The sequence below is a fragment of the Salvelinus fontinalis genome, chromosome 11, assembly GCF_029448725.1.
Source record: "Salvelinus fontinalis isolate EN_2023a chromosome 11, ASM2944872v1, whole genome shotgun sequence".
Lineage (NCBI taxonomy): Eukaryota > Metazoa > Chordata > Actinopteri > Salmoniformes > Salmonidae > Salvelinus > Salvelinus fontinalis.
In genome coordinates, this window is record NC_074675.1 from 44,483,768 (window position 1) to 44,511,736 (window position 27,969).

Below are 27,969 nucleotides of genomic sequence, written 5' to 3' on the forward strand. Positions count from 1 at the left end.
ATTTCATAAACAAAGTCATGCAACACCCAATGCCCCTGTGTGAAAAAGTAATTGCCCCCTTACACTCAATAACTGGTTTTGCCATCTTTAGCTGCAATGACTGCAACCAAACACTTCCTGTAGTTGTTGATCAGTCTCTCACATAACAGTGCAGCAATTTTTGCCCACTCTTCCACGCAGAACTGCTTTAACTCAGCGGCATTTGTGGGTTTTCAAGCATGAACTACTCGTTTCAAGACCTGCCACAACATCTCAATTAGGATTAGGTCTGCACTTCGCTAGGCCATTCCAAAACTTCAACTTTTTAGACATTTTTATGTCGACTTGATAGTGTGTTTCAGACCATTTTCTTGCTGCATGACCCAGCTGAGCTTCAGCTCACAGACAGATGGCCTGACATTCTCCTTTAGAATTCTCTGATATAGAAGGAACCATGTATTCTGCTCTGTAAAGGTAAGTCATCCAGGTACTGAAGAAGCAAAGCATCTCCAAACCGTCACACGACCACCACGCTTGACCGTTGGTATAAGGTTCTTAGTGTGGAATGCGGTGTTTGATTTGTCAGGCGTAACAGGACCCATGTGGTCCAAAAAGTTATACTTTTGACTCATCTGTCCATAGAACATTCTTCCACGAGTCTTGATGATCATCCAGGTGCTTCCAGGTGCTTTTTGGCAAACCTGAGTCAACTTTTTGGATGAGATGGGTCCCATATGCACACACACACACACACACATGTTTGCAGCCACTTAGAACATTTTAAAGACTTTGACAACTGCAATAAGGTGTCTAACATTATCCCGTTAAAATGTTTTCAAAGTTTCTGACAAAGCCTTCCACCTTATCCTTGAATGCAGACATTTTTGTGTGAGCGTTTGATTGTGTTTTGTACATGAAATCTGATTTAGTGTGTCCAAATTAATTGAGGTTAAAGGTCCAATGCAGCAGTTCTCAATATCAAAAACAAAACAAAAGTAGCATCTTCGCAAAGATTAAGATTTTTTCTAGGACTGTCTAGGAGTGGTCTGAGTGGGGAGGGGGAAACTGAAAACTAGCTGTTATTGACAGAGATTTGGAACTATTTCTTATTGGTCTAAAAACGAATTTACTGCCTGGTGACGTCACCGGGCAGTCCAAAACTCCATCCCACCAAAACAGGCAAAAATAAGTATTTTCAAACAGCTCGTACAATAAAAGGGCATTATCATTAATTTCACAGCATTATTCCAACCTCAGTGTGGAAATATACACTACCGTTCAAAAGTTTGGTGTCACTTCGAAATGTCCTTGTTTTTGAAAGAAAAGCACATTTTTTGTTCATTAAAATAACATCAAATTGATCAGAAATACAGCGTAGACATTGTTAATGTTGTAAAGGACTATTGTAGCTGGAAACAGCAGATTTCTTATGGAATATCTACATAGGCGTACAGAGGCCCATTATCAGCAACTGTGTTCCAATGGCACGTTGTTAGCTAATCCAAATGTATCATTTTAAAATGCTAGTTGATCATTAGAAAACCCTTTTGCAATTATGTTAGCACAGCAGAAAACTGTTGTTCTGATTAAAGAAGCAATAAAACTGGCCTTCTTTAGACTAGTTGAGTATCTGGAGCATTAGCATTTGTGGGTTCGATTACAGGCTCAAAATGGCCAGAGTTTCTCTGTCCAGTGTCTGTGTTCTTTTGCCCATCATAATCTTTTATTTTTATTGGCCAGTGTGAGATATGGCTTTTTCTTTGCAACTCTGCCTAGAAGGCCAGCATCCCGGAGTCGCCTCTTCACTGCTGACGTTGAGACTGGTGTTTTGCGGGTACTATTTAATGAAGCTAGTTGAAGGACTTGTGAGGCGTCCGTTTCTCAAACTAGACACTCTAATGTACTTGTCCTCTTGCTCAGTTGTGCACCGGGGCCTCCCACTCCTCTTTCTATTCTGGGTAGAGACAGTTTGCGCTGTTCTGTGAAGGGAGTGGTACACGGTGTTGTATGAGATCTTCAGTTTCTTGGCCATTTCTCGCATGGAATAGCCTTCATGTCTCAGAACAAGAATAGACTGACGAGTTTCAGAAGAAAGTCTTTGTTTCTGGCCATTTTGAGCCTGAAATCGAACCCCCAAATGATGCTCCAGATAATCAACTAGTCTAAAGAAGGCCAGTTTTATGGCTTCTTTAATCAGAACAACAGTTTTCAGCTGTGCTAACATAATTGCAAGAGGGTTTTCTAATAATCAATTAGCCTTTTAAAATGATAAACTTGAATTAGCTAACAACATGCCATTGGAACACAGGAGTGATGGTTGCTGATAATGGGCCTCTGTACGACTACGTAGATATTCCATTTCCAGCTACAATAGTCATTTACAACATTAACAATGTCTACACTGAATTTCTGATCAATTTGATGTTATTTTAAAGGACAAAAAAAGTTGCTTTTCTTTCAAAAACAAGGACATTTCTAAGTGACCCCAAACTTTTAAATGATAGTGTATATAAAACACAGGGAAATCACTGGGTTTTAAACAGGAAAGATATACTATTAAACGGATCTATTCAACGATCAACAAATCCAGACACCCACGCTGTGTTGGTGCGCAGGTCGTGGAACTCAACGTGGAGCAGAGGCAGGAAGGCGGTGCGGCAGAAAGGACAGGTGGTGTTGAGGTTGGAGTCGTCTGCCGTCCAGCCCGCCATGATCTCCTCGTCGTACACCAGACACTCACACGACCGACACAGGGAGCAGCTGGACATCAGCACCTAGGAACACGCGGAAACGCACACAGAAACATTACAGATGCACCTGGCATAGGCTACTTGACGATCCCTGGCTAGATAACAGCAGCAAACTCGTGTTATGGATAGCAAGATGTCACAGTCTAAAATGACTCTATAGCTCCTATGTATGTACTGCCAGGTTACTAAAGCACTTGTACTCACTCTTTGACTCGGTGAGACAGAATGTTGAGTACTGTAGCCAGTAATTGTGAGTATGATATTCTCACCTCTAGGGCACAGTTTTGGTAGATACTCGAGGAGCTGGTGTGGTGGGAGCCTTGATCAGAGTCTGGACCTCTCCCTGGCCGTCCTGGAGCCACTACACACACACACACACAGAGTATACAGTCACTCACTTCTACACTCAGTTTTCAACCATACACCCGTCCACATATTTTTTGTGTTGACTGAGCGCACAGGTAACGTTTCTAATGTGTATACGGGTAACGTTGTTTGTCTCTGCGTGCATGCATAGGAGTATGTGAGTATATGCCTACATACTTTTGTATTTATATAAGCTGTGTGTGTGTGTGTGTGTGTGTGTGTGTGTGTGTGTGTGTGTGTGTGTGTGTGTGTGTGTGTGTGTGTGTGTGTGTGCGCGAGCATCTTACGTGTGGAGTGAGGTCCTCTCCCTGTGTCACTGCTGCTACTGCTGCTGGCCAGGCTGGTGCTGCTCTGTGTCAGTCCATTGGACACCAGGCCTTGGGTTGGCCCTCTGTGGGTGGGACTGTCCCCTCCACCCCCCGACAGCATGGACTCATCCAGCCCGGCAGGGAAACTATCCCTATCCCTGTAGCCCGGGGACAGCTCATCCTGGGGAGAGGGGGGAAATAAGAAAAAATTCAAACTTCCAAACGATTCTGAATCTTCATATTATTCCCATGTACAACATTGAACGCATTCTGCAATATGATTTGCGAGGTGAAACTGAAATGAGAAGCTCTGCTTGCATAATGAAAGTCTTACATAATTTTTCTGTATATAATGGTGTTTGACCGTGTGGTATCTATATCATCCGGCTGTTGCAGGTTATTTTTGTGCAATTAATTACCATTTTACTGTTATTTCTTAGTTAATCTATGTATGCATGTTCTACAGTCCATCCCCGCTCACCTCGTCATCGGAGTAGGAATAGGCTGAGGCCACGGCCCCCCACACTTTGCTGGCCAGGTTCCCTGCCTGCTTCATGCCTGACTTCAACACGTCCATCTTGGGACCAGAGAGCAAGGTGTCCATCTTCATGCCTGAGATGGAGTTGATGACCGAGCCCAGCGAGCCGTTTTGCGATGACCTCACCAGCGCCGTCAGTGACGACCTCGGACTGGCCACAACACCACCGGAAGAGGCGGGGCTCCTGGTGGCCATAACGGTGAAGGTCTTGGAGCGCGTGACAGCGGCAGGGCTGCGTTTGGGCGTCGAGTCCCCGCTTGAACCCCCTGGGTGTTTGACAGGGGGCACAGGGAGGCTGGACCTCCTTTCTAGAGCTTGCTTAACTGGGGCAGTGTCCGGGGAAGAGCCCCCTCCCTGGCCCCCCTGGTGGAACTCCATACTGGAGGACTTGGGGCCCAGTGGGCTTCGCAGGCTCATGTACATCTCAATTTCGTCTGCCAGGTTTCGGGACACCACGGCGGGCAGGGAGTGCGGCAGCTCCTGGCTGGTTACGGACGCCAACTCTTCATGCTCTGAGACCAGCAAGGAGAGGGGATCAGCCCCGACCTCCACCTCCTTCATCTCCAGGGTTGGCAGAGAGCTATCACCACTCCCCCCTAAATCTCCTTCCTCCTCCAACTTCAGTCCCATCTCATCCTCCCCGTCCATTCTCTTCTCCTCTTTCCCTAGCCCCTCCAGTGCGGTTGGGTCCAGTACAGGACCCTCCTCTGACAGTTTCCCCAGCATCGGACCACGCCCCTCCTCTGACTCCAACTCCTTAAAAAGGGCCTTGGATGGCAGATTTGTAGGCGGTTGGGTGGTGCCACACCCAGAAAGGGCAGCGGCGAGGATTCGGGCATCGGCGCCCATGCGTCTCGCAATGTGGTCCACGCCATGTTTCTCCATCAGCATGCCGGCACGACTCTCGACGCTGAAGCTGCAGCTGCGCTCCGAGAAGGCCTTCTGGCGCTGGCCCTGCCCCTGAACTGCAGGCCCCTCCTCCCCAGAGCCACCCGGGGCTGCAGACTCACCCTCCTCCGGCAGAGAGACATCCTCACTCTGGCTGCGCAGAGAGAACAGCTTCCCTGGGCCTGGTGGTAGAGATGAACACAGAAGCATGCCTTCAATTCTGGGGGCCTTTTTCTTTCCGGAAGTTTACTCAACCCTCCCCCCCAGTGATATTCAGTGATATTGCAGATGTTACCCTTAATATCAAATGTGTCAACCTCAGATTGAGATCAGGTTTATAAGTTTGGGTCTGCTCCTGTCACTTACCAGTGTCTCCTCTCTTCGTGGTGGTATCGAAGCTCCCTCCTGTGGACAGCTTGACGATGCTGGGGCCATGTGGCATGGCTTCAACAGGGCTGGTGGGCTCCACTACGACCACAGAACTGTCCACCGAGCCAGCTATGTCCCCACCTGAAGAGACATTATCCCACATCAATTGATTTTTTTTATTGTTATTCATTTTTGCTGATACAAAATCCTGAATAAAAGTGCATGCTGAACCAGCAGACGAGTTCTTCTAGATTAGACTGGTGTTTATATTTTGGAAACGCCTGATTGGGTTACCATTGTGCTGTGCTTTGGGCTTGCTGCGGTGATCCACATTGACAAGAGGGGCTGTTGATTGAGCCAAATCCACTTGCTCCTGATGCAACTCATCTTTAGAGCCGTAGCCCTGGTCAGACTGACCTCCTGTGGGACACAAACATATTGTTTATCTACCCAGTCCGTTCAGATCTGTGCATTTCTAATGAGTTGGGGCTCAGTGCTCGGGGCTATAGGCTAGTATCTAGGGGTGAGGGGCTAGCAGCTAGGGGATAGGGGCTAGGAGCTAGCAGCTAGGGGCTGGGCAAAGTTGTGTGAGTGGCCTGGTCCAGTGTTTCCAGGCTGCAGCCTACCCGTGCTGCAGCCTACCCGTGCTGCAGCCTACCCGTGCTGCAGCCTACCCGTGCTGCAGCCTACCCGTGCTGCAGTGGTTGTCCGTGGCATCTCCTATGATGAGGCTGCGTGCGAACAGCGTGTGATCCTCTCCGTTCACCTCGCTGGAGTGGTCTGCACTCCCGTGGCTCAGCCGGTCACCGCTCACTGACACCTCTACAGACAGAGAACAAGCCTACATCACTTCCTGTGTCCCAGATCAGAGTTTTAGGTGAGTAAGGTAAAAGGGAGCTACTGCCTTTTACCATGTAGTAGTTATACAAAGAAACAAAGCAATACAGCCTGTACAGTATAATACTGTATTATTGTGAATTGACTTTACTGTCCTATAATCAAGCACTGATTCATTACATTGCATCGTTAAAATGGATTTAAAACATTTAGAAAGAAATATGCATTTGGTGCAAAACCTGTTGTGATTCCACTCCAACCTAAGTGAACGACACTCTCCCATGCTCTGTCCCTGTAGTGTTCTGACACCTCACCTGTCGTGATGATGGTAGGTCCTTCCGTGGCGGGCATCCGGTGGAGTGCCTGTTTAAATTGGGCCACAGTGCGCACCACGTTGCGAACCTTGGCCCACATGAAGAGACCGCTGCGGTTCCGACTTGGCCAGGGGCCTTCCAGAACAGCCTGGAGGAAAGAGCGGATTGCAAGTTAACATGGAACTGCTTTGAATTTAGGTATTTGTATGAGCTAGTTTAAAGTGCCCTAACCCTCCCTACACCTTTGCCCTAATCTTAAATGTTTGCAGATATATAAGGTATAAGCAATATGGTGGAATCTCCACCACTAAACATCTTAAACATTAAACATTCCTCAGAGCCTGATGAACTAGTGGATACCATTTTTATGTCTCTGTGTCCAGTATGAAGGTAGCATGCCAATGTTTCCTGTAGTCTTCCAGTCATTGCGCTAACGCTTGTTAGCATTATCTCACAGAACTACTGCTAACTTCCTTCATACTGGACGCAGAGACACAGAAATGGTGTCCATGCGTTCATCAGACCCTCGGGAAATTGCCCAAATCTATCCCTTCAACCCTATCCAGACCAAACACTGAAGGGTCAAAGGAGATGGGGCAGGGAGCTAATTGGACTGCCAAAATAAAGGAAACACGTGAGTAAATGAGGGATACAAGGTATATTGAAAGCAGGTGCATCCACACAGGTATGGTTCCTAAGTATTTAACATCCCATTATGCTTAGGGTCAAGTATAAAAATACCCAGTTGCCCATTATTTTGGCTACCATGGCTAGTTGGAAATCTCAGTGACTTTGAAAGAGGGGTCTCAAAGGAGTATAGGGTGGGTGTGTATGTATATATACACACACACACCCTATACTCCTTTGAGACCCCTCTTTCAAAGTCACTGAGATTTCCAACTAGCCATGGTAGCCAAAATAATGGGCAACTGGGTGTATATATATATATATATATATATATATATATATATATATATATATATATATATATATATATATATATATATATATATATATATACATACATACATACATACATACACACACATAAAAGTTTGGGGTCACTTAGAAATGTCTTTTTTTTAAAGCACATTTTTTGTCCATTAAAATAACATAAAATTGATCACAAATACAGTGTATGGCACGTTATGTTAGCTAATCCAAGTTTATGGTACTTGTCCTCTTGCGCAGTTGTGCACCGGGGCCACCCACTCCTCTTTCTATTCTGGTTAGTGCCAGTTCGCGCTGTTCTGTGAAGGGAGTAGTACACAGCGTTGACAAGATCTTCAGTTTCTTGGCCATTTCTCGCATGGAATAGCCTTAATTTCTCAGAACAAGAATAGACTGACGAGTTTCAGAAGAAAGTTATTTGTTTCTGGCCATTTTGAGCCTGTAATTAAACCCACAAATGCTGATGCTCCAGATACTCAACTAGTCTAAAGGAGGCCAGTTTTATTGCTTCTTTAATAAGCACAACAGTTTTCAGCTGTGCTAACATAATTGCAAAAGGGTTTTCTAATGATCAATTAGCCTTTTAAAATCATAAACTTGGATTAGCTAACAACATGCCATTGGAACACAGGAGTGATGGTTGCTGATAATGGGCCTCTGTACGACTACGTAGATATTCCATTTCCAGCTACAATAGTCATTTACAACAATAACAATGTCTACACTGTATTTTTGATCAATTTGATGTTATTTTATTGGACAAAAAAAATATGCTTTTCTTTCAAAAACAAGGACCTTTCTAAGTGACCCCAAACTTTTTAACAGTAGTGTATACATACATACATGCGTGTCTCTGTCACCAGATCTCAACCCAATTGAACACTTAAAGGAGATTCTGGAGCGGCGCCTGAGACAGCGTTCTCCACCACCATCAACAAAACACCAAATTATGGAATTTCTCGTAGAAGAACGGTGTCACATCCCTCCAATAAATTTCCAGACACTTGTAGAATCTATAACAAGGCGCATTGAAGCCGTTCTGGCCCAACGTCCTATTAAGACACTACGTTGGCGTTTCCTTTATTTTGGCAGTTACCTGTAAGTGTATGGGCTGGTTAAAGTAACCTACCTTGTTGTAGTAGCCATAGGTGATAGCGTTAGGGTGCACCCCTGCCTTCTTCATCTCCACCAGAACACGGACGGCCATGACCGGCTGACCGTACAAACCACACAGCTGCATCACTACACGGTAACACACCTACAGAGGGAGAGATGGTGGCTAATAATAACAACCTAATAGCTACAGTAGACTTCCACTGTAGTCGTTACCCCTGTAGTGGAAATGATGACACTCGTGCACACACACAACCACACATGTTAACATTGACAAACACCTTTACATACCAATCTCCCCACCATCCCCACAACCCAACCCATACCCCAACTCCCCTCCCTTCACCTCATCCAGGACCTCCACCTCAGAGGTCCTCATCTTGAGCAGGACGTTGTAGGCCTGCTGCATGGCCCAGCTCTTTGACTGGACCAGCCTCACCCCCACGGGCAGACAGATGAACCACAGACTGTAGCAGTGGCTGAACAGACACTTGGCCCACAGTGGAGGGTCGGAGTAGAAGCGCTTGGCCATCTTGTAGGCCAGCTTGATCTCCTGCAGAGGGGCAAAGTTCATTTCTGTTCAGTTTAAATGAGCTTTATTTGTCACTTTAAATGGGGTGGGAGACATGAATACAATTGAATGATTATGAGTGCTTCCAGATGATGTTAAGTTTATTATTATCCTGTGCTATTTCCTCATGGTCAGAGTTGGGAGGAGAGTGTGTGACTGTGCACGTTCCTAATGGTGAACCTTCCCTCTCTCCGTACAACAATGGCCTAATAATACTGCATGTGGCCTTCTGAGGCGAGAGTCTTTCAAGCGCCACAGAAATATTAACGCCCACATACTGACACCCACCACGCAGTGTTTGTGGTATGTGTTTGAATATAAAAGTGTGGTGCATGTTATGGTATCTATTTATATAATTAGATTAGTAAAAATAAATGTTTTGTAATACCCGTGGTATACGGTCTAACATACCACGGCTTTCAGCCAAATCAGCATTCAGGGCTCGAACCACCCAGTTTATATTATGTAATCTATTTATTTTCAAGGTACTTTTTAGGTCTTCTACACGTAGCCAGACAAGCGCTACACATACACAGCAAACAGTTTTGTCTGACATGGAAAAATATATTGGCCTCCCACAAAAGCAGAGGACAACAAAACAACAAGAATCACAAGACAAAGAAAGCCTGTTTCCTGGGAGGTCTATTATTCTAAAAACAGGTCACAGTGACCCCCTTCCCCAAAACACACACACCCCCTCTTCCATCTCTGTCCAAAGTAAGCTGGTTGTCTGTACTTGGCCTAGACAGAACTCAAAGAGCAGCAGTGTTACAGGCCAGAGTCTGCTATTCTACTCTGCCCTATTGTAAATAAGTTGCTGCTGATGACAGTGGTGAGTGACTTATTTTTATTAGAACCAGCCTGTGTACCATTCCAGAAGGAGAATGGTTGTCCAAAATGGCACCATGTTCCCTACATAGTGCACACATCACCCTATAAGCCCTGGTGAAAAGTACAGTACTATATAGGGAACAGGGTGCCATTTGGGACACCGGGTGAGAGAATGACTCAGCAGCCGACAGCGTCCATGGCAGGCAACGTTATTCCCTGACTGGGGAATTGGTCATGTGGTCAGGGCAGTAGACAGGGCACAGTGAGTAAAACTAAAATGATCAGGACAATGTTGTTGACCAATGTCTGTTGACCAAGATGGCGCTGCAGTGAATTGTAGCAGTTTTACGGGCTCCTGAGCAATTCTGCTTTTTGTGTTTTTTTTTACGCTGGTCTTAACTTTTTTTTACATAATGTCTCCGACAATTTTCTATGACCAAAAACAGCATCTGGACATCAGAACAGCTTCAAGGCACGCAACACTGAACCATGCATGAGAGCCCCAGCTGTTCCGGACAACTGTGTGATCTCGCTTTCCAGAGCCGATGTGAGTAAGACCTTTAAACAGGTTAACATTCGCAAGGCCACGGGGTCAGACAGAATACCAGGACACGTACTCAGAGCATGCGCTGACTAGCTGGCAAGTGTCTTCACTCACCTGGTCTGTAATACCAATTTGTTTCAAGCAGAACACCATAGTCCTTGTGCCAAGAACACCAAGGTAATCTGCCTAAATGACTATCGCCCCTTAGCACTCACATCATCAGCCACACTGACCATCAACACAGGGGCCCCTCAGGGGTGTGTAATTCATCCCCTCCTGTACTCCCTGTTCAACCAGGACTGCGTGGTCTGACGACACAACAGTGGTAGGACTGATCACAGACGACGATGAGGCAGCCTATAGGGAAGAGGTCAGAGACCTGGCAGTGTCATGGACTACAAGAAATGGAGGAGCGAGCACACCCCCATCCACATTGATGGGGCTGTAGTTGAGCGGGTCAAGAGCTTCAAGGTCCTCAGTGTCTACACACCCTTAGGAGGTTGAAAAGGTTTGACATTGGCCCTCAAATCTCAAAAACTTCTACAGCTGTACTGCCACCCAGGACCTCTATATCAGGCGGTGTAAAAGGAATGCCTGAAAAATCGTTAAAGACTCCAACCACCCAGGCCATAGACTGTTCTCTCTGCTTCCGCATGGCAAGTGGTACCGGCGCATCAATCCCGACACCAACAGGCTCCTGAACAGCTTTTATCCCCATGCCATAAGACTGCTAAATAGATACACCACATGACCAAAAATATGTGGACACCTGCTCATCGAACATATCATTCCAAAATCATGGGCATTTAACACTGAGTTGCTCCGCCCCTTTGCTGCAATAACAGCCTCCACTCTTCTGGGAAGGCTTTCCACTAGATGTTGGAACATTGCTGCGGGGACTTGCTTCCATTCAGCCACAAGAGCATAAGTGGGGTTGGGCACTAATGTTGGGCGGTTAGGCCTGGCTCGCAATCGGCGTTCCAATTCGTCCCAAAGATGTTAGATGGGATTGAGGTCAGGGCTCTGTGCAGGCCAATCAAGTTCTTCCACACCTATCTCAAAAACCATTTCTGTATGGACATTGCTTTGTGCACGGGGGCATTGTCATGCTAAAACAGGAAAGTGCTTCCGAAAAAATGTTGCCACAAACTTGGAAGCACAGAATCGTCTAGAATGTCATTGTATGCTGTAGCGTTAAGATTTCCCCTCACTGGAACTAAGGAGCCTAGCCTGAACCATGAAAAACAGCCCCATTATTCCTCCTAAACCAAACTTCACAGTTGGCACTATGCATTGGGGCAGGTAGCTTTCGACTGGAATCCGCCAAACCAAGATTTGGCCATCGTACTGCCAGATGGTGAAGAGTGATTCACCACACCAGAGAACACATTTCCACTGCTCCAGAGTCCAATGGCGGCAAGCTTTACACCACTCCAGATGATGCATGGCATTGCGCATGGTGATCTTAGGCATGTGAGCGGCTGCTCAGCCATGGAATCCCATTTCATGAAGCTCTGAACGAACAGTTCTTGTGCCGACGTTGCTTCCAGAGGCAGTTCAGAACTTGGTAGTGAATGTTGCATGCTACAGCACTCGGCGGTGCCGTTCTGTGAGCTTGTGTGGCCTACCACTTCGATGCTGAGCCGTTGTTGCTCCTAGACATTTCCACTTCCCAGTAACAGCACTTAGTTGACTGGGGCAGCTCTAGCAGAGCAGAAATTCGAAGAACTGACTTGATCCTATGACGGTGCCACTTTGAAAGTCATTGAGCTCTTCAGTACTGGCCAATTTACTGCCAATGTTTGTCTATGGAGATTGCATGGCTGTGTGCTCGATTTTATACACCTGTCAGCAACGGGTGTGGCTGAAATAGCAGAATCCACTAATTTGAAGGGGTGTCCACATATGGGGCGACAGCGTAGCCTTGGTTAGAGTGTTGGACTAGTAACCGAAAGGTTGCAAGATCGAATCCCCGAGCTGGCAAGGTACAAATCTGTCGTTCTGCCCCTGAACAAGGCAGTTAACCCACTGTTCCGAGGCCATCATTGAAAATAAGAATTTGTTCTTAACTGACTTGCCTAGTTAACTAAAGGTAAAATGAAAAAATACTTGTGTGTAGCTAAGAAAATGGCTACACGGACTATCTGAGTTGACCTTTGTATTTTAATTTTGCAGTCTCTATCGTTACTCACAGGGCTCTACGCACACGTCACTCACACACTATGCACACTCCAACATAAACACTCACTCCATAATTTGCTCACACACACACACATTTATACTGACACTACAAACACTCACATACAATCATCATATACACTGCTGCTACTCTGTTTATCATATATCCTGATGCCTAGTCACCATAGCCCTATACATATCTCCCTCTATCGATCCAGTATCCCTACACATTGTAAATATGGCACTGGAACTGACCCTGTGTATAGTATGCATATTTACTTTATCGTGTTCTTATTTTTATATCTCGTGTTTTTGTTCTACCTTGTTATTTGTAGTATTACATTGTTATTGATTATTGCATTTTAGGGGATAGAGCTTGCAAGAAACGCACTGACATTAAAAATGGAAACATACAGCCTAACTCTCCTGCACTGACTATGAGCACACACCGGATTCTACCCACACACACACTATACGCCCACACTTTCACACTCACCACGTACGCTCTGCTACGGTTTTACCTATCCTGTTGCCTAGTAACTTTACCCCTAACTATATGTACATACCTTCCTCAATTTCCTCATACCACTGCACATCGACTCGGTACTGGTACTTCCTGTATATAGCCAAGTTATTTTCACTCTTTATTTTTATTAACTGTGTATTTATTCCTCATGTCACCATTTCGATTTTATCTTTAACTCTACATTGTTGGAAAAGGACCCGTAAGTAAGCATTTCACGGTCAGTCTAAACCTGTTGTTTTACAAAGCAAATAAAACGTACTGTACCAGAAGTAGCATGTTACACCTGATCCTCTGGCTAACTGTTTGTTATTGTACACACGCGTGTACCTGCTTGGTCCTCTTGGCCAGCAGTGCAGGGCTGCTGGACAGGCTGGCCCCTGGTGTACTGCTCCTCAGCGCTGGTATCACCTCTCTGGGACGGTCAAACAGGTCCATACGCAACCGAGGGAAACTCTTATAACTAACAGAGTGAGAAAGGAAAAAAAAAACACCACAGTTATGAGAGTGAAGCTAATGCAGACCCGCTTCCCTTCCTCTGAGCCCACTGTAAAACACTACCGGTCTCACTGGTGTTATTGTGCTGTCAATTTGTTGGTGGTGCAGCATGTACTGGGGGGTAGCTCACCTGTAGCGGGTAGGGGGATCAGATTCATCCTCATTGTTGGGAGGTTCTGGGGGCATGACGAAGACTGTATGCTCGCTCTTCTGTGATTCGTCTAGTTCCATGAGCTTAGTGTCCTCTGAGGACTCACCCTCCACCTATGGAAAGAAAAACATGTTGTCAGTGTCAGCGCACATGGCCATACACACACAGACAAGCCTCTCGAGTGGCTCAGTGGTCTTAGGCACTGTTTCACAGTGCTAGCTGTGCCACTAGAGATTCTGGGTTTGAGTCCAGGCTCTGTTGCAGCCTGCTGCGACCGGGAGACCCATGGGGCGGCGCACAATTGGCCCAGCATCATCCGGGTTAGGGGAGGGTTTGGCCGGCAGGGATGTCCTTGTCCCATCGTGCACTAGCAACACCTGTGGCGGACCGGACGCAGTGCACGCTGACCAGGTCGCTAGGTGTACAGTGTTTCCTCCGACACATTGGTGCGGCTGGCTTCCGGGTTAAGTGGGCATTGTGACAAGAAGCAGTGCGGCTTGGCTGGGTTGTGTTTCGGAGGATGCATGGCTCTCGACTGTCGCCTCTCCTCAGTCCGTACAGGAGTTGCAGCGATGAGACAATTGGATACCACGAAATTGGGGAGAAAAAGGGGTAAAAATGAAATAGAAAAAAATCTATAAATAAAAACAGACAAATCAAAATCACTAAAACCATTCTTCTAATGCATAAAAATTAGAGACTAGTTGGAAAAGGAGATATGTTAAAACTTGATTAGTGTCCGAGGGATTACCTTAGTGCCTTTGTCGTTGCCTTTATCAGAGGGAAATAGCTGCAGGGGGAAAAAAGTAAAGGAACAGATTAAATCAGAGGAAAATGAGCCTTCCTCCGTCAGTCTCATCTGGAGGAATGTTACGACTGAGTCACCAATAAAACACATTAAAAACAGTACCACAGAAATTGGGTTCCGAAAATTGACATTGCTCTAGGGCCATGTTCTTGTCTAGCAGGGTTTGGGGGGAAATTCCAATTAAAAAAATCTAAAAGTGAAGTTCATTTTCAAAGATACATTTTCAATTAATTAATTGATATTCAGTTCAATTCCTGGCTTGATGGGAGTTGGAATGGAATTGGCCAACCCAGCAGGCAAAGCATAAAAAAATGGCATCATTACAAGCAGTTTTAGCTGCAGGGAACACTGTTGGAACTCAAAATCATTCATTGAATTTCAATTAACTCCCTGGATTGACGGCGTTGATATTAAACTGACGCCCCACACGGACTCCTGTTGCTTGATAATGCTCACCTTCTCGATGCAGTCGTCGAAGAAGGCAAGGCCTGTGTCCTTGTCGCTGACGAACGTGCACTCCTCGATGAAGCGGATGAAGATCTGAGTCTTGGTCAGCTGCGAATAGAACTTCTGGTGGGCTCGCTCCCTGCTCTTTAGGAAACCTGGGAGAGGACAGAGAGCCAGGTCAATGGGCCTATCCCATAGGAAACCCTCAGGAAATGCTACACAAATGTTATCTAAACACTAAAACGCTGTGTGGCCAGAGTCAAAATAAAATGACAAAGGAAATTTGCATTGTGTGGATTTTATAGTGTCCTTATTTTAAATTACAATTCTCCAGTATTAAAAACCAAATGTATATTCAGTGAATGGGTAGTGTGGGACTCAGTGAGATGGTGAACTAACCTTTTAAATCAAAACGGGCAATAGAATAATGGTATAAGTATATTTTCTTACGAATGCATTATGTAGTTGAAAGTATTTAACCCAGGATGAAGACAATATAGCCATTACAGATGGTCACATAACCAAGATGTGTAGCTCTTTCCCCACTGGTTCTGCAGCCTCCATGGCCTCCATGGACCTAAATGAGGATGTGATCCCTTTCCAAGAAGCCTACATCAGTGGAAAGTTTTGCAGCCAATGCCACGGATGGTTGATTTCAGAGACTTTGAGCAATGACTGAGAAGGCCTGTGAAATTAAAGATTTGCCTGTTATGAACACTTGGAGCAGCAGTCAGAAACGCTGTCTGGTTAGCACAGCTCCTGGATAACATTAAAACAATGTATAATATACAGTACCAGTCAAAAGTTTGGACAACTACTCATTCAAGGGTTTTTCTTTATTTTGACTATTTTCTACATTGTGGCATCAAAACTATGAAATAACACATATGGAATCATGTAGCAACCAAAAAAAGTGTTAAACAAATCAAAATATATTTAATAATTCACATTCTTCAAACTAGCCACCCTTTGCCTTGATAACAGCTTTGCACACTCTTGGCATTCTCTCAACCAACTTCATGGGGAATGTTAATCCAACAGTCTTGAAGGAATTCCCAAATATGCTGAGCACTTGTTGGCTGCTTTTCCTACACTCTGCAGTCCAACTCATCCCAAACCATCTCCATTGGGTTGAGGTCAGGTGACTGTGGAGGCCAGGTTATCTGATGCAGCACTCCATCCCTCTCCGTCTTGGTCAAATAGCCCTTACACAGCCTGGAGGTGTGTTTAAGGTCATTGTCCAGTTGAAAAACAAATTATAGTCCCACTAAGCGCAAACCAGATGGGATGGCATATCGCTGCAGAATGCTGTGGTAGCCATGCTGGTTAAGTGTGCCTTGAATTCTAAATAAACCACTGACAGTCACCAGCAAAGCACCCCCACACCTGCTCCTCCATGCATTACACATGCAGGGATCATACGTTCACCTACTCTGCATCTCACAAAGACACAGCGGTTGGAACCAAAAATCTCACATTTCGACTCATCAGACAAAAAGGACAGATTTCCACAAGTCTAATGTATTTTGCTTGTGTTTCTTGGCCCAAGCAAGTCTCCTCTTCTTATTGGTGTCCTTTAGTAGTGGTTTCTTTGCAGCAATTCGACCACGAAGGCCTGATTCAGTCTCCTCTAAATAGTTGATGTTGAGATGTGTCTGCTACTTGAACTCTGAAGCATGTATTTTTGGGCTGCAATTTCTGAGGCTGGTAACTCTAATGAACTTATCCTCTGCAGCAGAGACAACTCTGGGTCTTCCTTTGCTGTGGCTGTCCTCATGAGAGCCAGTTTCATCATAGCGCTTGATGGTTTATGCAACAGCACTTGGAGAATCTTTCAAAGTTCTTGAAATTTTCCAGATTGACTGACCTTCATGTCTTAAAGTAATGATGGACTGTCGTTTCTCTTTGCTTATTTTAGCTGTATAAATATATTAAAACCTTGTAATGAGTAGGTGTCCAAACTTTTGACTGGAACTGTACATTGCGCAATTATAATGCTTTGATAAATGTGTTAGATTGCAACAAATAAATTATCATTTGACTGTTATTTTAACGTTTTCTGTTGTGGTATTTTTACGCCACTTTTTCTCCCCAATTTTGGTGATATCCAATTGGAATCCAATTATGATCTTCTTTCATCACTGCAACTCCCCAACGAGCTCGGGAGAGGCGAAGGTCGATTCATGCCTCCTCCAAAACATGAGCCGCCAAGCCGCGCTTCTTAACACCCGCTCGCTTAACCCGGAAGTCAGCCACACCAATGTGTCGGAGGAAACATCGTTCAACTGATGACCGAAATTCAGCTTGCAGACGCCCGGCCCGCCACAAGGAGTCGCTTGAGTACGATGAGCCAAGTAAAGTTTTAGTATACTAATTATTTTCTTAACTGTCTATTAGCACATTTTACGTCCGTTTTGTGTACAGCATGTGTGCAAGATTTTGTTCTGGGTACCGTGATAAATGTTGTGGGCAAATAAATGAATTAAGGACTAAAAACGACCCATTCCCCATTGTTTCAGTGTAGGTCATTTAGTGAGTCAGAGGCGGTGGCCTTATTGGAGGGGACTTGGGTGATGGGTTTGAGATGAGAGTGGTGAAACACATCCACACTAACCCTGTAGGTCATATAGTGAGTCTGCAGAGGTGGCTTTCTCAGAGGGGGCCTGGGTGATGGGTTTGAGGTAGGAACGGTAGCCCTTCAGGATGTGGGCCATGAAGCGCAGCAGGGCCTCTTGGATCTCCATCTCCAGGGAGGTCATCTTCTTGTGCCAGGTGAAGTCCGCCTCGATGGGGGTCATCTCCACCGCCAAGCCCTCCTGGGCCGTCCGACGCACTGGAAAACAGCCACCAGATAGGGATAATTACATTTCACATACTAAAGGACTAGGGATAGTAGGCTATTGACTTATATCCTTTTCACCAATCACACTATGCTGTATCAGATATTTTCCAGCACGGTTCCATGTCTCAGGCATGAAGCAGTTTCTATGAGACTCGGAAGTAAAGTTGAACTAGAATTATATGACTGTTTGTACCGATGCCCAGCTGGTGTTGCAGGTTGGTCAGGGAGTTAAACAGACTCTTGCAGGGCTTCTTTGGGAGGTTCTTCCAGTTGCTGTGTTTCTTCTCATCAGACCTGCAAAGATGGTTCAGAATGTTAGGTGTTATTGGAATATGCGCATGCTGGTGTAAATTATAAAAGACCTCATATGCGATATAACGACTGAAAAACGGTTTCTATCGACAACAGTGAGGATAAGTGTGTTAACAGATGGGGGAATGCTACTTTAAAGTGTATGGATCTTACAGGTAGATCGTATTGGTGTCCAGGTCCACACAGACCACGTCCGGCGGGGGGTCATAGAGGTCAAAGTAGCGGGAGTCCACACCCACAATGAAGGGACAGGGTGCGTTGAGGACCCCCGCCAGGGAGAGCGGGCAGAGGGGGATGTACGGGCACTGCCACTGGAATGGAAAAATCATCTAGATAGCAGGACATAGACAGAGAGAAAATCAAACTTCTATTTCACATTTTGATCGAACTTTTTCACATTTTAACCTAATGTCATTCCTACATGGGCCACATAATGTATACAAGCGGTAATTGGATAAAAAAACTCCAACCAACCAATTCATCTTATTTATATAGTCCTTTTTAAAACACTTGTCACAATTAAAGCTGAGTGACCATATCCTTTATCACTCACCGCCACCACAGCCTCTGCTACCCCGGTGAGTACAGCGGGTCTCAAGGAGTGCAGCAGGATTTTACTCTCCAGCAGGACAAAGTGCAATAGCGTGGCACAGTTCTCTGAGCCCAGGTTAATCAGCAGTGTACTGTAGTCTGCACCACTGAGGAGAGAGAGCAAGGGATGAGAGAGAGGAGAGGGGGAAAGGAGAGTTGGGAAGAGAGGAGCACAGAGGTATTGGGGAAAGGATTCAAACGAGACTCAGGGATACAACGGGTCATGAAAGGTTAGATTGGATGACAAGTTTGTAAACGGTACATGTGCAGTGAAGAAGGTGTGTGGGTAAATCAGAAAGGGTGAAGGTAAACTGGGGGTAAATCAGGGAGGTGAAGGTAAACTGTATTGAGACAAAAGATCAGGTTACAAAACCTGGTTCTTTTAAAAACCTTTTAAAAGGGGAAAAACACTTTATTTTATTTTCAGAGAGTAATAGGTTCAAACTTTACATAGCAGCAAACGCTTGTAAATCTGTGCCAAAGGCACTAGTCAGCAAGTCTTCCAGTCCCAAAAGGCATGAATTCACTAGCTGACCGACTATTGAAGAGTTTGTGGTCATAGACACATCTTTATGAAAATGAAAAGAACTGAAAGTCCCGCACGCTGAATATGCTACCAATTTAGCACCTTTATTGACAATGTTTTGAATCGACACGGATCTTCTTCAGGTCAAACGAAAATCCATGTTGGATCGAAACATTGCCAATAAAGGTGGTAAACTGGGAGCATATTCAGTGTGTTCAGACCTTTCTGTTCTTCTCACTAGCTGAGCAACAACAACATATTCAATTCTGAAATGAAAAGTCTGGAAGGGAAAAAGCCTGATGGAAGACATGAGGTTTCTTGGCAGAATGCAATAGCAGCACAACAGTTTATTTCATCTGTACAGGCTCTGTTTCTGCACTAAATAATGACGGACCTTTCCACAATGTGACAGACAGGCAGTGCTGTTTCTGGGACAGTACTAGTGCCTGTTTTCCAGTGGTAGTTTCAAAGTGTGAATATTTGACCTGGGAAAACTGTCTGGAATTCATGCGTTTACCGAGACAGAAAGTTTGGAGTGTGCTTGGTGGATGATTGCCTTTTCTAACCGCGGTATTTCCTCTGGAAAAACTGTAGTTGATGCTCTACCATGACAACGGAAACGACCGGGCCCTTTCTCTCTCTCTGTTCCTGAAGTTTTTCCTTAGGCCCTAGATTATCCTGTCTCTAAACCAGTTGTCAAACGGACGTACCCTCTGAAATCAAGCTATTGAAAAAAGAAAAATGTTGATAGCCTAGAAAAGGTCTTACCTGAGAGGCATAGGAGTACACACAGGTTGTGCGAGCATCAAGGTGTCGTGTGCAGAGAGCTGAAAGAGAATACAACGCTGTCACAACAGCGACACCAACATAAACTGCATTCGCCAGCATAGAAATAACGACATCTCACCTGGACCAAGATTCTGGGCCTCTGAGGTGAGGGGAAGGACACGTTGTGCATGAAATGTGAGATGTGCCTGGCAAAGAAACACACGCAAGCAAAATAACAGCATTAGCTTCAAACACCCACCTACTCCTCTCCAGACCCGGGTCAAGTACATACGTCAAACACTTTAATCTTGAGCTGCGTCTGATTTCCAGGTACAATGAAACAACGGAATAGTCCCAAAAGTGAAAACCCCAAGCTAAATCGAGCACATCTCCAACTCAAATCCCCAACCCCCCACCATTGACAAATGACGCCATCCTTACTTTTCGATGGGCAGCGGGTGGGGGCCCGAGACGGACAGCTTGTAGAGGAACATGAGGAATTTGCGAAAAGACTCGAAGAAGGGCCAGCGGGAAAGGAGGCAGATGCACTTGTTGGTGTTGACTGTCCGGTTGGGGATCATCTTCTTCTCCACGGTGGTGAGCAGGCCCAGCTGCACCTTCTGCTTCTCACTGAGGAGATCTATGGGGTAGGCCTCGTAGAACTGGATGGCCGCGCCGTACACCTGGAACAGAGCAAATTAGATGAGACATATTGACAAGAATTTTAGGGACTTTATCGAACACCCTTCACACATTTTTATGATAGGGTGAGTAACATTTATGCACCCATTAATACATTGCGAAATGCAACACAATTATATAACAAAGTACATTTTGAAAAGCAAATTCCCTACTCCTAGCTCAGGGAAATGCAACGTGGTTTGTGACATAACTTGTGATGAGATTGTAGTTCAGGTGCCTTGATACACACAACCTGAGGAGAAAAGTAATAATTCTCCCCAATCCCAATGTCACATGCAGCTCGGGAAGTGAGACTTGAATGTTGACTATTACAACTATCACAGGGCTGTTCAATTCCTGTCCTGGAGGACCAAAACACTTCCGGTTTTCATTCTCTCCTAAAGAAAAACTAAAGCAAGTGTTTCAGCCCTGCAGGACATAAACCGAACAGCCCTGATCAATCTATTCACGAATCATTGTAAATCCCTGTTCACTGATATACTGCCATTGTTATAGTCCACCTACCTTTTCCCCAGAGGAGTTGGTTAACACAAAGGTGGAGAAAACAGGCAGAGGGTAGCGTGTGTTAGGGGTCCAGCATTCGATCTTAGCCCCCATGGGGAGGCAGAACAGGGGCACAGACTCAGACAGGGGGAATGACTCATAGTTATCCTCTGGATAGCGGAAGATGAGGCCTGGAGGAGAGAGAGCAATCAATCCATCTTTTTTTATTCTGCCAGTCACACACAAGACATGTAATAAACCTAGCTACATGTAATGTGAATCTAACTGGGGTACACATGATGTCAACAGATCCCACTACACAACATTGAAGGGACGAGAGGAGGATGAAAGGACAGAAATTGGAATAAGATCAAACCCCTTTCACTCGTCATCCCTTCATTAAAGTCAGCCAGTGTGTTGAGATTTAGAACACATTATTTTCAAAAAGAATCAACACTTTGCTGACCAATGCCTTGTCACCCATAGCCTATTGTGAACGTTAGAGAATGTTGTAGACAAAAAAGCAACTGAAGGAGTAGGCGGGGTAGGAAGCAGTGTGTGGTCTGGCAAACAAATGTCGTCACCTCACAGGAAGAAGGCTTAGTGAAGATAAAGCGTATGTGCATGTGGAGTCTCTGAACAGGGGCCCGTCTAAGCCAACACCCAGCTCTGAACTCAGAAAGTAGCAAGTTGGAGACGGGGACAAACTGCTGCATTTACAAGAAGGTGGATACATAGCGTGAATGAAACCATCTGAACAATTTAAGGGGTAAATGTGTTCAGAAACATTACAAATGCATGTGTAGAAAGGTATAGTCCATAAGAACCTGTTTGGAGGTCATTTAAGTGAAAAACCCAAAAGTGAAAGGATAAACCATTTAATACCGGGTGACAGCATTGACGCACACCCCTATTTTCCACCTTGAAATAAATTGGCACCAGAAATATGCCAATGAGAGTCGCCGTGAACCCGTCTAATGTGAGGCCGGTGCCCTTTTCTAAACTCCAGGTGGATGAATAGTGATTTCAACCTAGGACTGTGTCCCAAATGACACCCTATTCCCTATATATAGTGCACTACTTTAGACCAGTGCCTATAGGAAATAGGGTGGCATTTGTGACGCAAAACATATCTCGAGATTCAAAAACGCTGACAACAGCCCCCAAATCAATCCTGCCAATTTCTAGCCATTTATTCCAGGAATCATCAGGGAGAATGTGGTTCAGTTTCCAGGTATTTGAGTGACAGATAATAGAGCTGTCATTTGCCAGTGCATTTAGTCTTATCGACAGCACACAGAAAGCTCCTTTCAAATGAGATCAATCATAGGAGATCAACGTACAATTACTGTGAAGTCAACTCAGGCACAAAGCAAGTGGAAACGTATGGTAAACAGCATTGAACAAAGGCTAGAGAAAATAATAGCTATCCATCAATGAGCGCAGAAAAGAAAGACTGATGCGGAGAGATGGGTAGATTGAGAGTAACAAAGAACCAATAGCGCGTGAGACTCACCGGCTTTGTAATTAATGGAGTTGGACACCGACACTGATTTCTTGTAGCACAGGAAAACACTAGAGCCCCACTGGAGGAGGAAAAACAAGACCACGTGACTTTGGGCTACAAACAACATTTTCAACGATTCCTTTCGACAGAATGTGCTCAGCGAGGTTGAGTGGCATGGCCTGAATTTCATATCACGGTATATTCCAGCTCCATACTGTAGATTCCATACCCATTGATTCCACAAAGCTCTACTTTTGTGGGCCAGACGAAGACCCTTTTAGGGGTCGAAATGTTGTAAACCAACCGAAAAGCTATGTGTTGGAGCAATTGAGTGTGTGGACATGGTTAAGAAAGTAGCCGTGTCTAAACCAGAACTGCCCGTAAGGGCAGGAGCCCATCTCCTGTTTCTGTAGCGTGAGGGAGCTTGATGTACAAGTCCACCCCTGGACAGGGCTCTAGTCTATCTCCTAATGCAGAATGTCAAGCACAGAGGCATCGGGTGCTATTTTTACAGTCTTTGATATGACTCGATGAGGGATGGAAGCCCCAACCTTCCAATCACAGGAGGGAAACTCTAATCACAAGGCCACTGAGTTAGTCATGAGCCTACTTCATTACCAGTGGCCTCAACTCACCATGCCACAGTTGAGGTTCTTGTCCACCTTGCAGAAGGTGTGCGGCGGCGTCTCGCCCTTGCTGGTGACGATGACGCAGATGTCGGTGACGGACAGGGAGTTCTGGGGCTGGACGGGAGGCGCGCGGCGTAAGGTGATGAAGATACGCTGTGAGGTGGCAGAGCTGTTGTTGACGTTGGCACAGCGGCCATACGGCGTGGCCTGGATTACCTCACAGCCCTGGATGAGACGCTCCTTACCTTCATATAACACCCTGAGATACAGAGAGAGGGGGGGACACAGACAGAGAGGGGGGGACAGAAAGAGAGGGGGGGACAGAAAGAGAGGGGGGGCAGAGAGAAAGAGAGGGGGAGAGAGGAGAGAGAGATAATATTAGTGTATAATATGTACACATTCACCCACATCACACATGAACACATACAACAACAAACACATTCACAAACTAGACAGAACCATTCTGCAGATTAAGTGGATTGGAGGTTGGGGAAAAATGGATTGAGATGGATGAGCAATTACTTTCACAGAGTTATAGAGTCTTTCACAAACTGGTAAGAATGAAAGGGAAACAGAAAGACCCAGTACCACCATGGCCAAAAGAAAATAAGCCTAGGTATGGCCAGCGTCTCCAACTACAGGACACCACTGGAGTGAATTTTCGAAAGGTTGTCCTACATATCCCACTGTAGGTAAAAACTGAGAAAGAAAGAAGGAAAGAGTGTCACAGACTAATGCCTTCGCCCACGCGGCTACCCTCTGACCTGCATTCAAAAGGCCTGAGCGTCAACTTGTGAGGAAGCTGAGATTGGCAGATAGAGTGTTGCAAAGTGCTGGCAGCGGAATGACTCCTGCCTACACAATCAGTGCTCACTCAGACATGGCTTCTTGTTCACTCTCTGCAGACAGAGTGTGACCTACTGTAGTAGGCAGTCACTACCACAGAACACAAATGTTTCACTGAGCCATCTCTGGAGTTTAACCCCAATAGATACCGCACAGTCTACTTCAGAAAACATACAAATTGTAAATTACCTGGTCTTTTGAAGTTTATTCAACCTTGCAACACCAAAATAGGTTTTAGAGTCTCGATGAGTTTGCATGGTGCAAAGTTTAAAACTTCAGTGTAGTCATATTTCAAGTAAAGCCAATGGGGGTTATTGCTACGCACCTCCCTCTCTGGCCACAGAACGTTACATGGCCGCTGGAAACAAAACAGAACTGCAGTGAAGGCAAAACGCAAAAGAGTAGATATTGTCCACTGGTGGGGGAATATCTGTGGTTTCTAGACACTAATTGAAGTGGGTGACGTCACTCTTCCAAAATGCAACATTATTGGGAGCTCTTATTTCCCTAAGACAGAAAAGGAAAAGTGCCTGAAAATGAAATGATTTACTTCACAAATTGGGATGCATTCAATAAATCTAGCATATAACCCATTAAAAACTCATAATAAGCACGCACTATATTACCAAGTGTTAGTCCACAAAAGCGCAATAATATACCAGAAGCAATATTTCACTACCATTTTCTCTCTTATCAGTGGAAATGTATTAAACCAGATGTACTTAGCAGCTTTATTAGAGATGACTACTCCGGTAATTGGTCTCATTAGGATGAGTAAGGGACTTAGAAGTTATGGCTTTCCTGTTTTAGAGTTACACAATGGTATCACTAGGGTTAACACTTTAACTAGTGTGGTGCTCACACACTTTGAATAGTTAATTTGGGTTCACAGAAGTGCACACACACACATACCCGATGTCAATGAGCGGGGGCTTGTCATGGCCCCTCTTGTAGCAGAGAAATATCTCGGGGCTCTTAAGGCTACCATGGTTGAGGTTGGCCTGCTGCGCGCTGTAGGTGCTCTCGATGCAGGTGAAGCCCTCCGGCACCGTCTCGCCCGCCGACTTGTTGATGACAGCCAGGTCAGTGATGGGCGCCTTGGGCCCACTGGACTTGGTCTCCGACAGGTCCTGCTCCAGTGGCGTGGACTTGTCCGTCAGCCCGGCCACCACAAAGTAGTCGGTCACACGGTGACCCTTGTCCTCGATCATGACTGGGCGTGCCTGAGGAGAGAGGAGATCAAAGGTGAGGATAGAGGTCAGAGAATGTAGCCTAGGTCTTAGGGTGCCATTTGTGACGTAGCCTATGCTCACTATGTAGGGAATATTTATTTAACTCGGCAGGTCAGTTAAGAACAAATTCTTATTTACAATGACGGCCTACATTGGCCAAACACGGACGACACCGGGCCAATTGTGCACCGCCCTGTGGGACTCCCAATCACGGCCGGTTGTGATAAAGCCTGCAATCGAACCAGGGTGTCTGTAGTGACGCCTCAAGCACTGAGATGCAGTACCTTAGACCACTGCGCCACTTGGGAGCCCAATAGGTTGCCATTAAGGTGTTAAAAGTATAAAGGGAATAGGTTAACTTTTAGGACACAGCCTTAGTCTATAGATGGTACTGAGGAAGTCACATGGGAACGATCGCCTACTTATACCTCACTTTCACCATGGGACAGTCCTATACATTCTAACAGCATATGTAGAATCCCTGATATGATTGTATATGTCTAACATTAAGTGAGTGCCTGAACAGCATCCCCCCATAAAGTACCTAATGTACTTAAGGAATGACAGGGGTCTTCTGAAATGACTGGACTTGTTCACTTCCTGGTCGCAGACTGAGGGGCATGGAGAGAGTTAGGAGCTTCGTGACTCGGGAGAGGCAGAAGGGAGCAGCAGAGCAGTGTGGAATCCACTGTGAGTATAAATCAAGACGAAACACAAGTCTTAAAAAAAAAACACTGTGTGTAAACTAAAGAATTGGAGTCTTGTTATTCTTTTCACATGGGATATAAAACGTTTCCATCCGGAGAATAAGGACGGCTATGCTAAAGCTCAGAGATGTAGAAGACGTAACATGACTCACCAATTAGCAGTAATAAGCACCATGGCAAATATTTAGTAATTAGCATATGTAATTAGTGATATGCCATTTATTCCTCGTGTTACTATTTTTCGCTCTGCTTTGTTGGGAAGCAGTTTACACCTGTTATTTACAACGCAAGTTTGACTCAGAGGGGGTGGCAACTATCATAGCTGCTCTCTCTTTGTGGGTATAAAAACCAATGACTTTTATAATAGTCTATATGGTACTCAAATCCCTCAACATATCTCTGAACAAGCCATTGGCTGGGCACGATAAACACAAGCATAAATACTGTCAACGGTACAGCCTCTCAAATAACTTGCCAGCGTAAGTCCAGGTCATCTTGCATAATGTGACATGTGAGAGTGTGGGGATCCCATTGAAGACAAACTGCTTTATACACTTGAGCAATTGGAGGAGTTCTGTGGTGCAAACAGGGCTTATTCAGACGTCCAAGAAAAACACTGGGCTTTGGAAGGAGAATATAGCATAAAGAAGCAACACGGCCGTGTAAGAAGAAAGAAAAGCTAAGAAAGCAGCGGAGACCCACACAGGAAGAGACATTTTCCAGTCGTGAGTCAGGAGTCAGCTGCAGCATGGAGCAGGAGCCAGAACGAAGAAAGGAGCAACGTGGCTCCTCTGAACTGAAAGAGCACACGGCTCTGGACTTAATTTAGCTGGCTTCATAATAGTGTTTAAATCATCTCTGTCTCAGACTTTTAGCACGGCACCATGACCTCGTTCTTGCCACTTAACAGGGCAGACGTTATCCAGTGCGTCACGTGTAGCAACATGAGCAGCAGAGGAAGAAAGAGGTTCAATCTCCACACAGGCGGTTGGGGAGGGAAGCATAGCAGGGTTTCTTTATTCACCAGCAGCAAAGTCAAATGGGAGTTTCAGGATATCCCTCTGGATTTAGCAGCCTTTAATTATCTCACTAAAAAGGTGTAGGGATAAAAAGAACTGCTACCAACTCAACGAAGAGCAATATTTTAGATCAGAGGTACACAGCTCAGCATCAAGAATCTCAGAGTAGGAGTGCTGAACTAGGATCAGATTCTCCCGTCATGTAATTTTATAAACTGTCATCAAAAAGGCTAAACTCATCCTAAATCAGCACTCTTACTCTAAGGCACTTGATACAGTCGCAGTATGCTAATCAAAGACTGATTTCTCAACACGACTCAAGAGTCTGAGTAGTGCTGCCCTGTTGGATATCACCCTCAAAGCATTACATCATGGTCCAGAGCCAGACAATACAGTTTCATGTTTTGTGAAAGATCGAGGGCTTCCACAAACAAGGAAGGCCATAAAAAAAAACGCCTTGATTAATGAGCAAGGGGTGTCATCCCCTCTGATGGGGTTTGGTTGTAGAATACAATGGAAATGATAAAGTTCCCTGCAGCGTTCCAATGGTCAAATGGTGAGGGAAGGCGGGTGGACGACATGCACACAGTAGCTTCCTCTTTGGCTAGCTCAATGGAGAGAGTGAGTGGGACAGACAGGCCCTCAAGCTCAAAGGAGCACACAGATGCATCCCATAGAACACTCTTTCCCGTGGCCGTCTCCTTTGCTCGGAGGGGGGGGGGGGGTGCAAACCACAGCCAGCATTCCTTCCATACCATGAGGGTTTGTCATGCTAAAGTCCAACCTAGAGGGTAATGTTAGCCTACTTAGTGGTACTTTCCAAATCAGGGGATAGAGACAT

The 27,969-nt window shown here is 45.4% G+C and overlaps 1 protein-coding gene across 1 annotated transcript in view; it reads right to left on the reverse strand.

The window, feature by feature from the left end:
* The window catches only part of LOC129865782 (DENN domain-containing protein 4C-like), a 59,491-nt gene that overhangs the window by 10,033 nt on the left and 21,489 nt on the right, over positions 1 to 27,969 (reverse strand). The window contains exons 2-26 of the mRNA XM_055938793.1: positions 25,083 to 25,393; positions 23,331 to 23,583; positions 22,705 to 22,774; positions 21,210 to 21,379; positions 20,445 to 20,686; positions 20,143 to 20,209; positions 20,004 to 20,062; positions 18,672 to 18,816; positions 18,272 to 18,447; positions 18,000 to 18,100; positions 17,579 to 17,797; positions 14,974 to 15,119; positions 14,461 to 14,499; positions 13,689 to 13,822; positions 13,391 to 13,523; positions 8,760 to 8,966; positions 8,430 to 8,558; positions 6,350 to 6,497; positions 5,889 to 6,020; positions 5,493 to 5,618; positions 5,196 to 5,339; positions 3,885 to 5,011; positions 3,383 to 3,584; positions 2,999 to 3,090; positions 2,578 to 2,753 (exon numbers count right to left, since the gene is read on the reverse strand). Of these exons, the coding sequence (XP_055794768.1) occupies positions 2,578 to 2,753; positions 2,999 to 3,090; positions 3,383 to 3,584; positions 3,885 to 5,011; positions 5,196 to 5,339; positions 5,493 to 5,618; positions 5,889 to 6,020; positions 6,350 to 6,497; positions 8,430 to 8,558; positions 8,760 to 8,966; positions 13,391 to 13,523; positions 13,689 to 13,822; positions 14,461 to 14,499; positions 14,974 to 15,119; positions 17,579 to 17,797; positions 18,000 to 18,100; positions 18,272 to 18,447; positions 18,672 to 18,816; positions 20,004 to 20,062; positions 20,143 to 20,209; positions 20,445 to 20,686; positions 21,210 to 21,379; positions 22,705 to 22,774; positions 23,331 to 23,583; positions 25,083 to 25,381 (4,736 nt within the window). The 5' untranslated portion in view covers positions 25,382 to 25,393. The remainder of the gene's footprint in view (positions 1 to 2,577; positions 2,754 to 2,998; positions 3,091 to 3,382; positions 3,585 to 3,884; positions 5,012 to 5,195; positions 5,340 to 5,492; positions 5,619 to 5,888; positions 6,021 to 6,349; positions 6,498 to 8,429; positions 8,559 to 8,759; positions 8,967 to 13,390; positions 13,524 to 13,688; positions 13,823 to 14,460; positions 14,500 to 14,973; positions 15,120 to 17,578; positions 17,798 to 17,999; positions 18,101 to 18,271; positions 18,448 to 18,671; positions 18,817 to 20,003; positions 20,063 to 20,142; positions 20,210 to 20,444; positions 20,687 to 21,209; positions 21,380 to 22,704; positions 22,775 to 23,330; positions 23,584 to 25,082; positions 25,394 to 27,969) is intronic.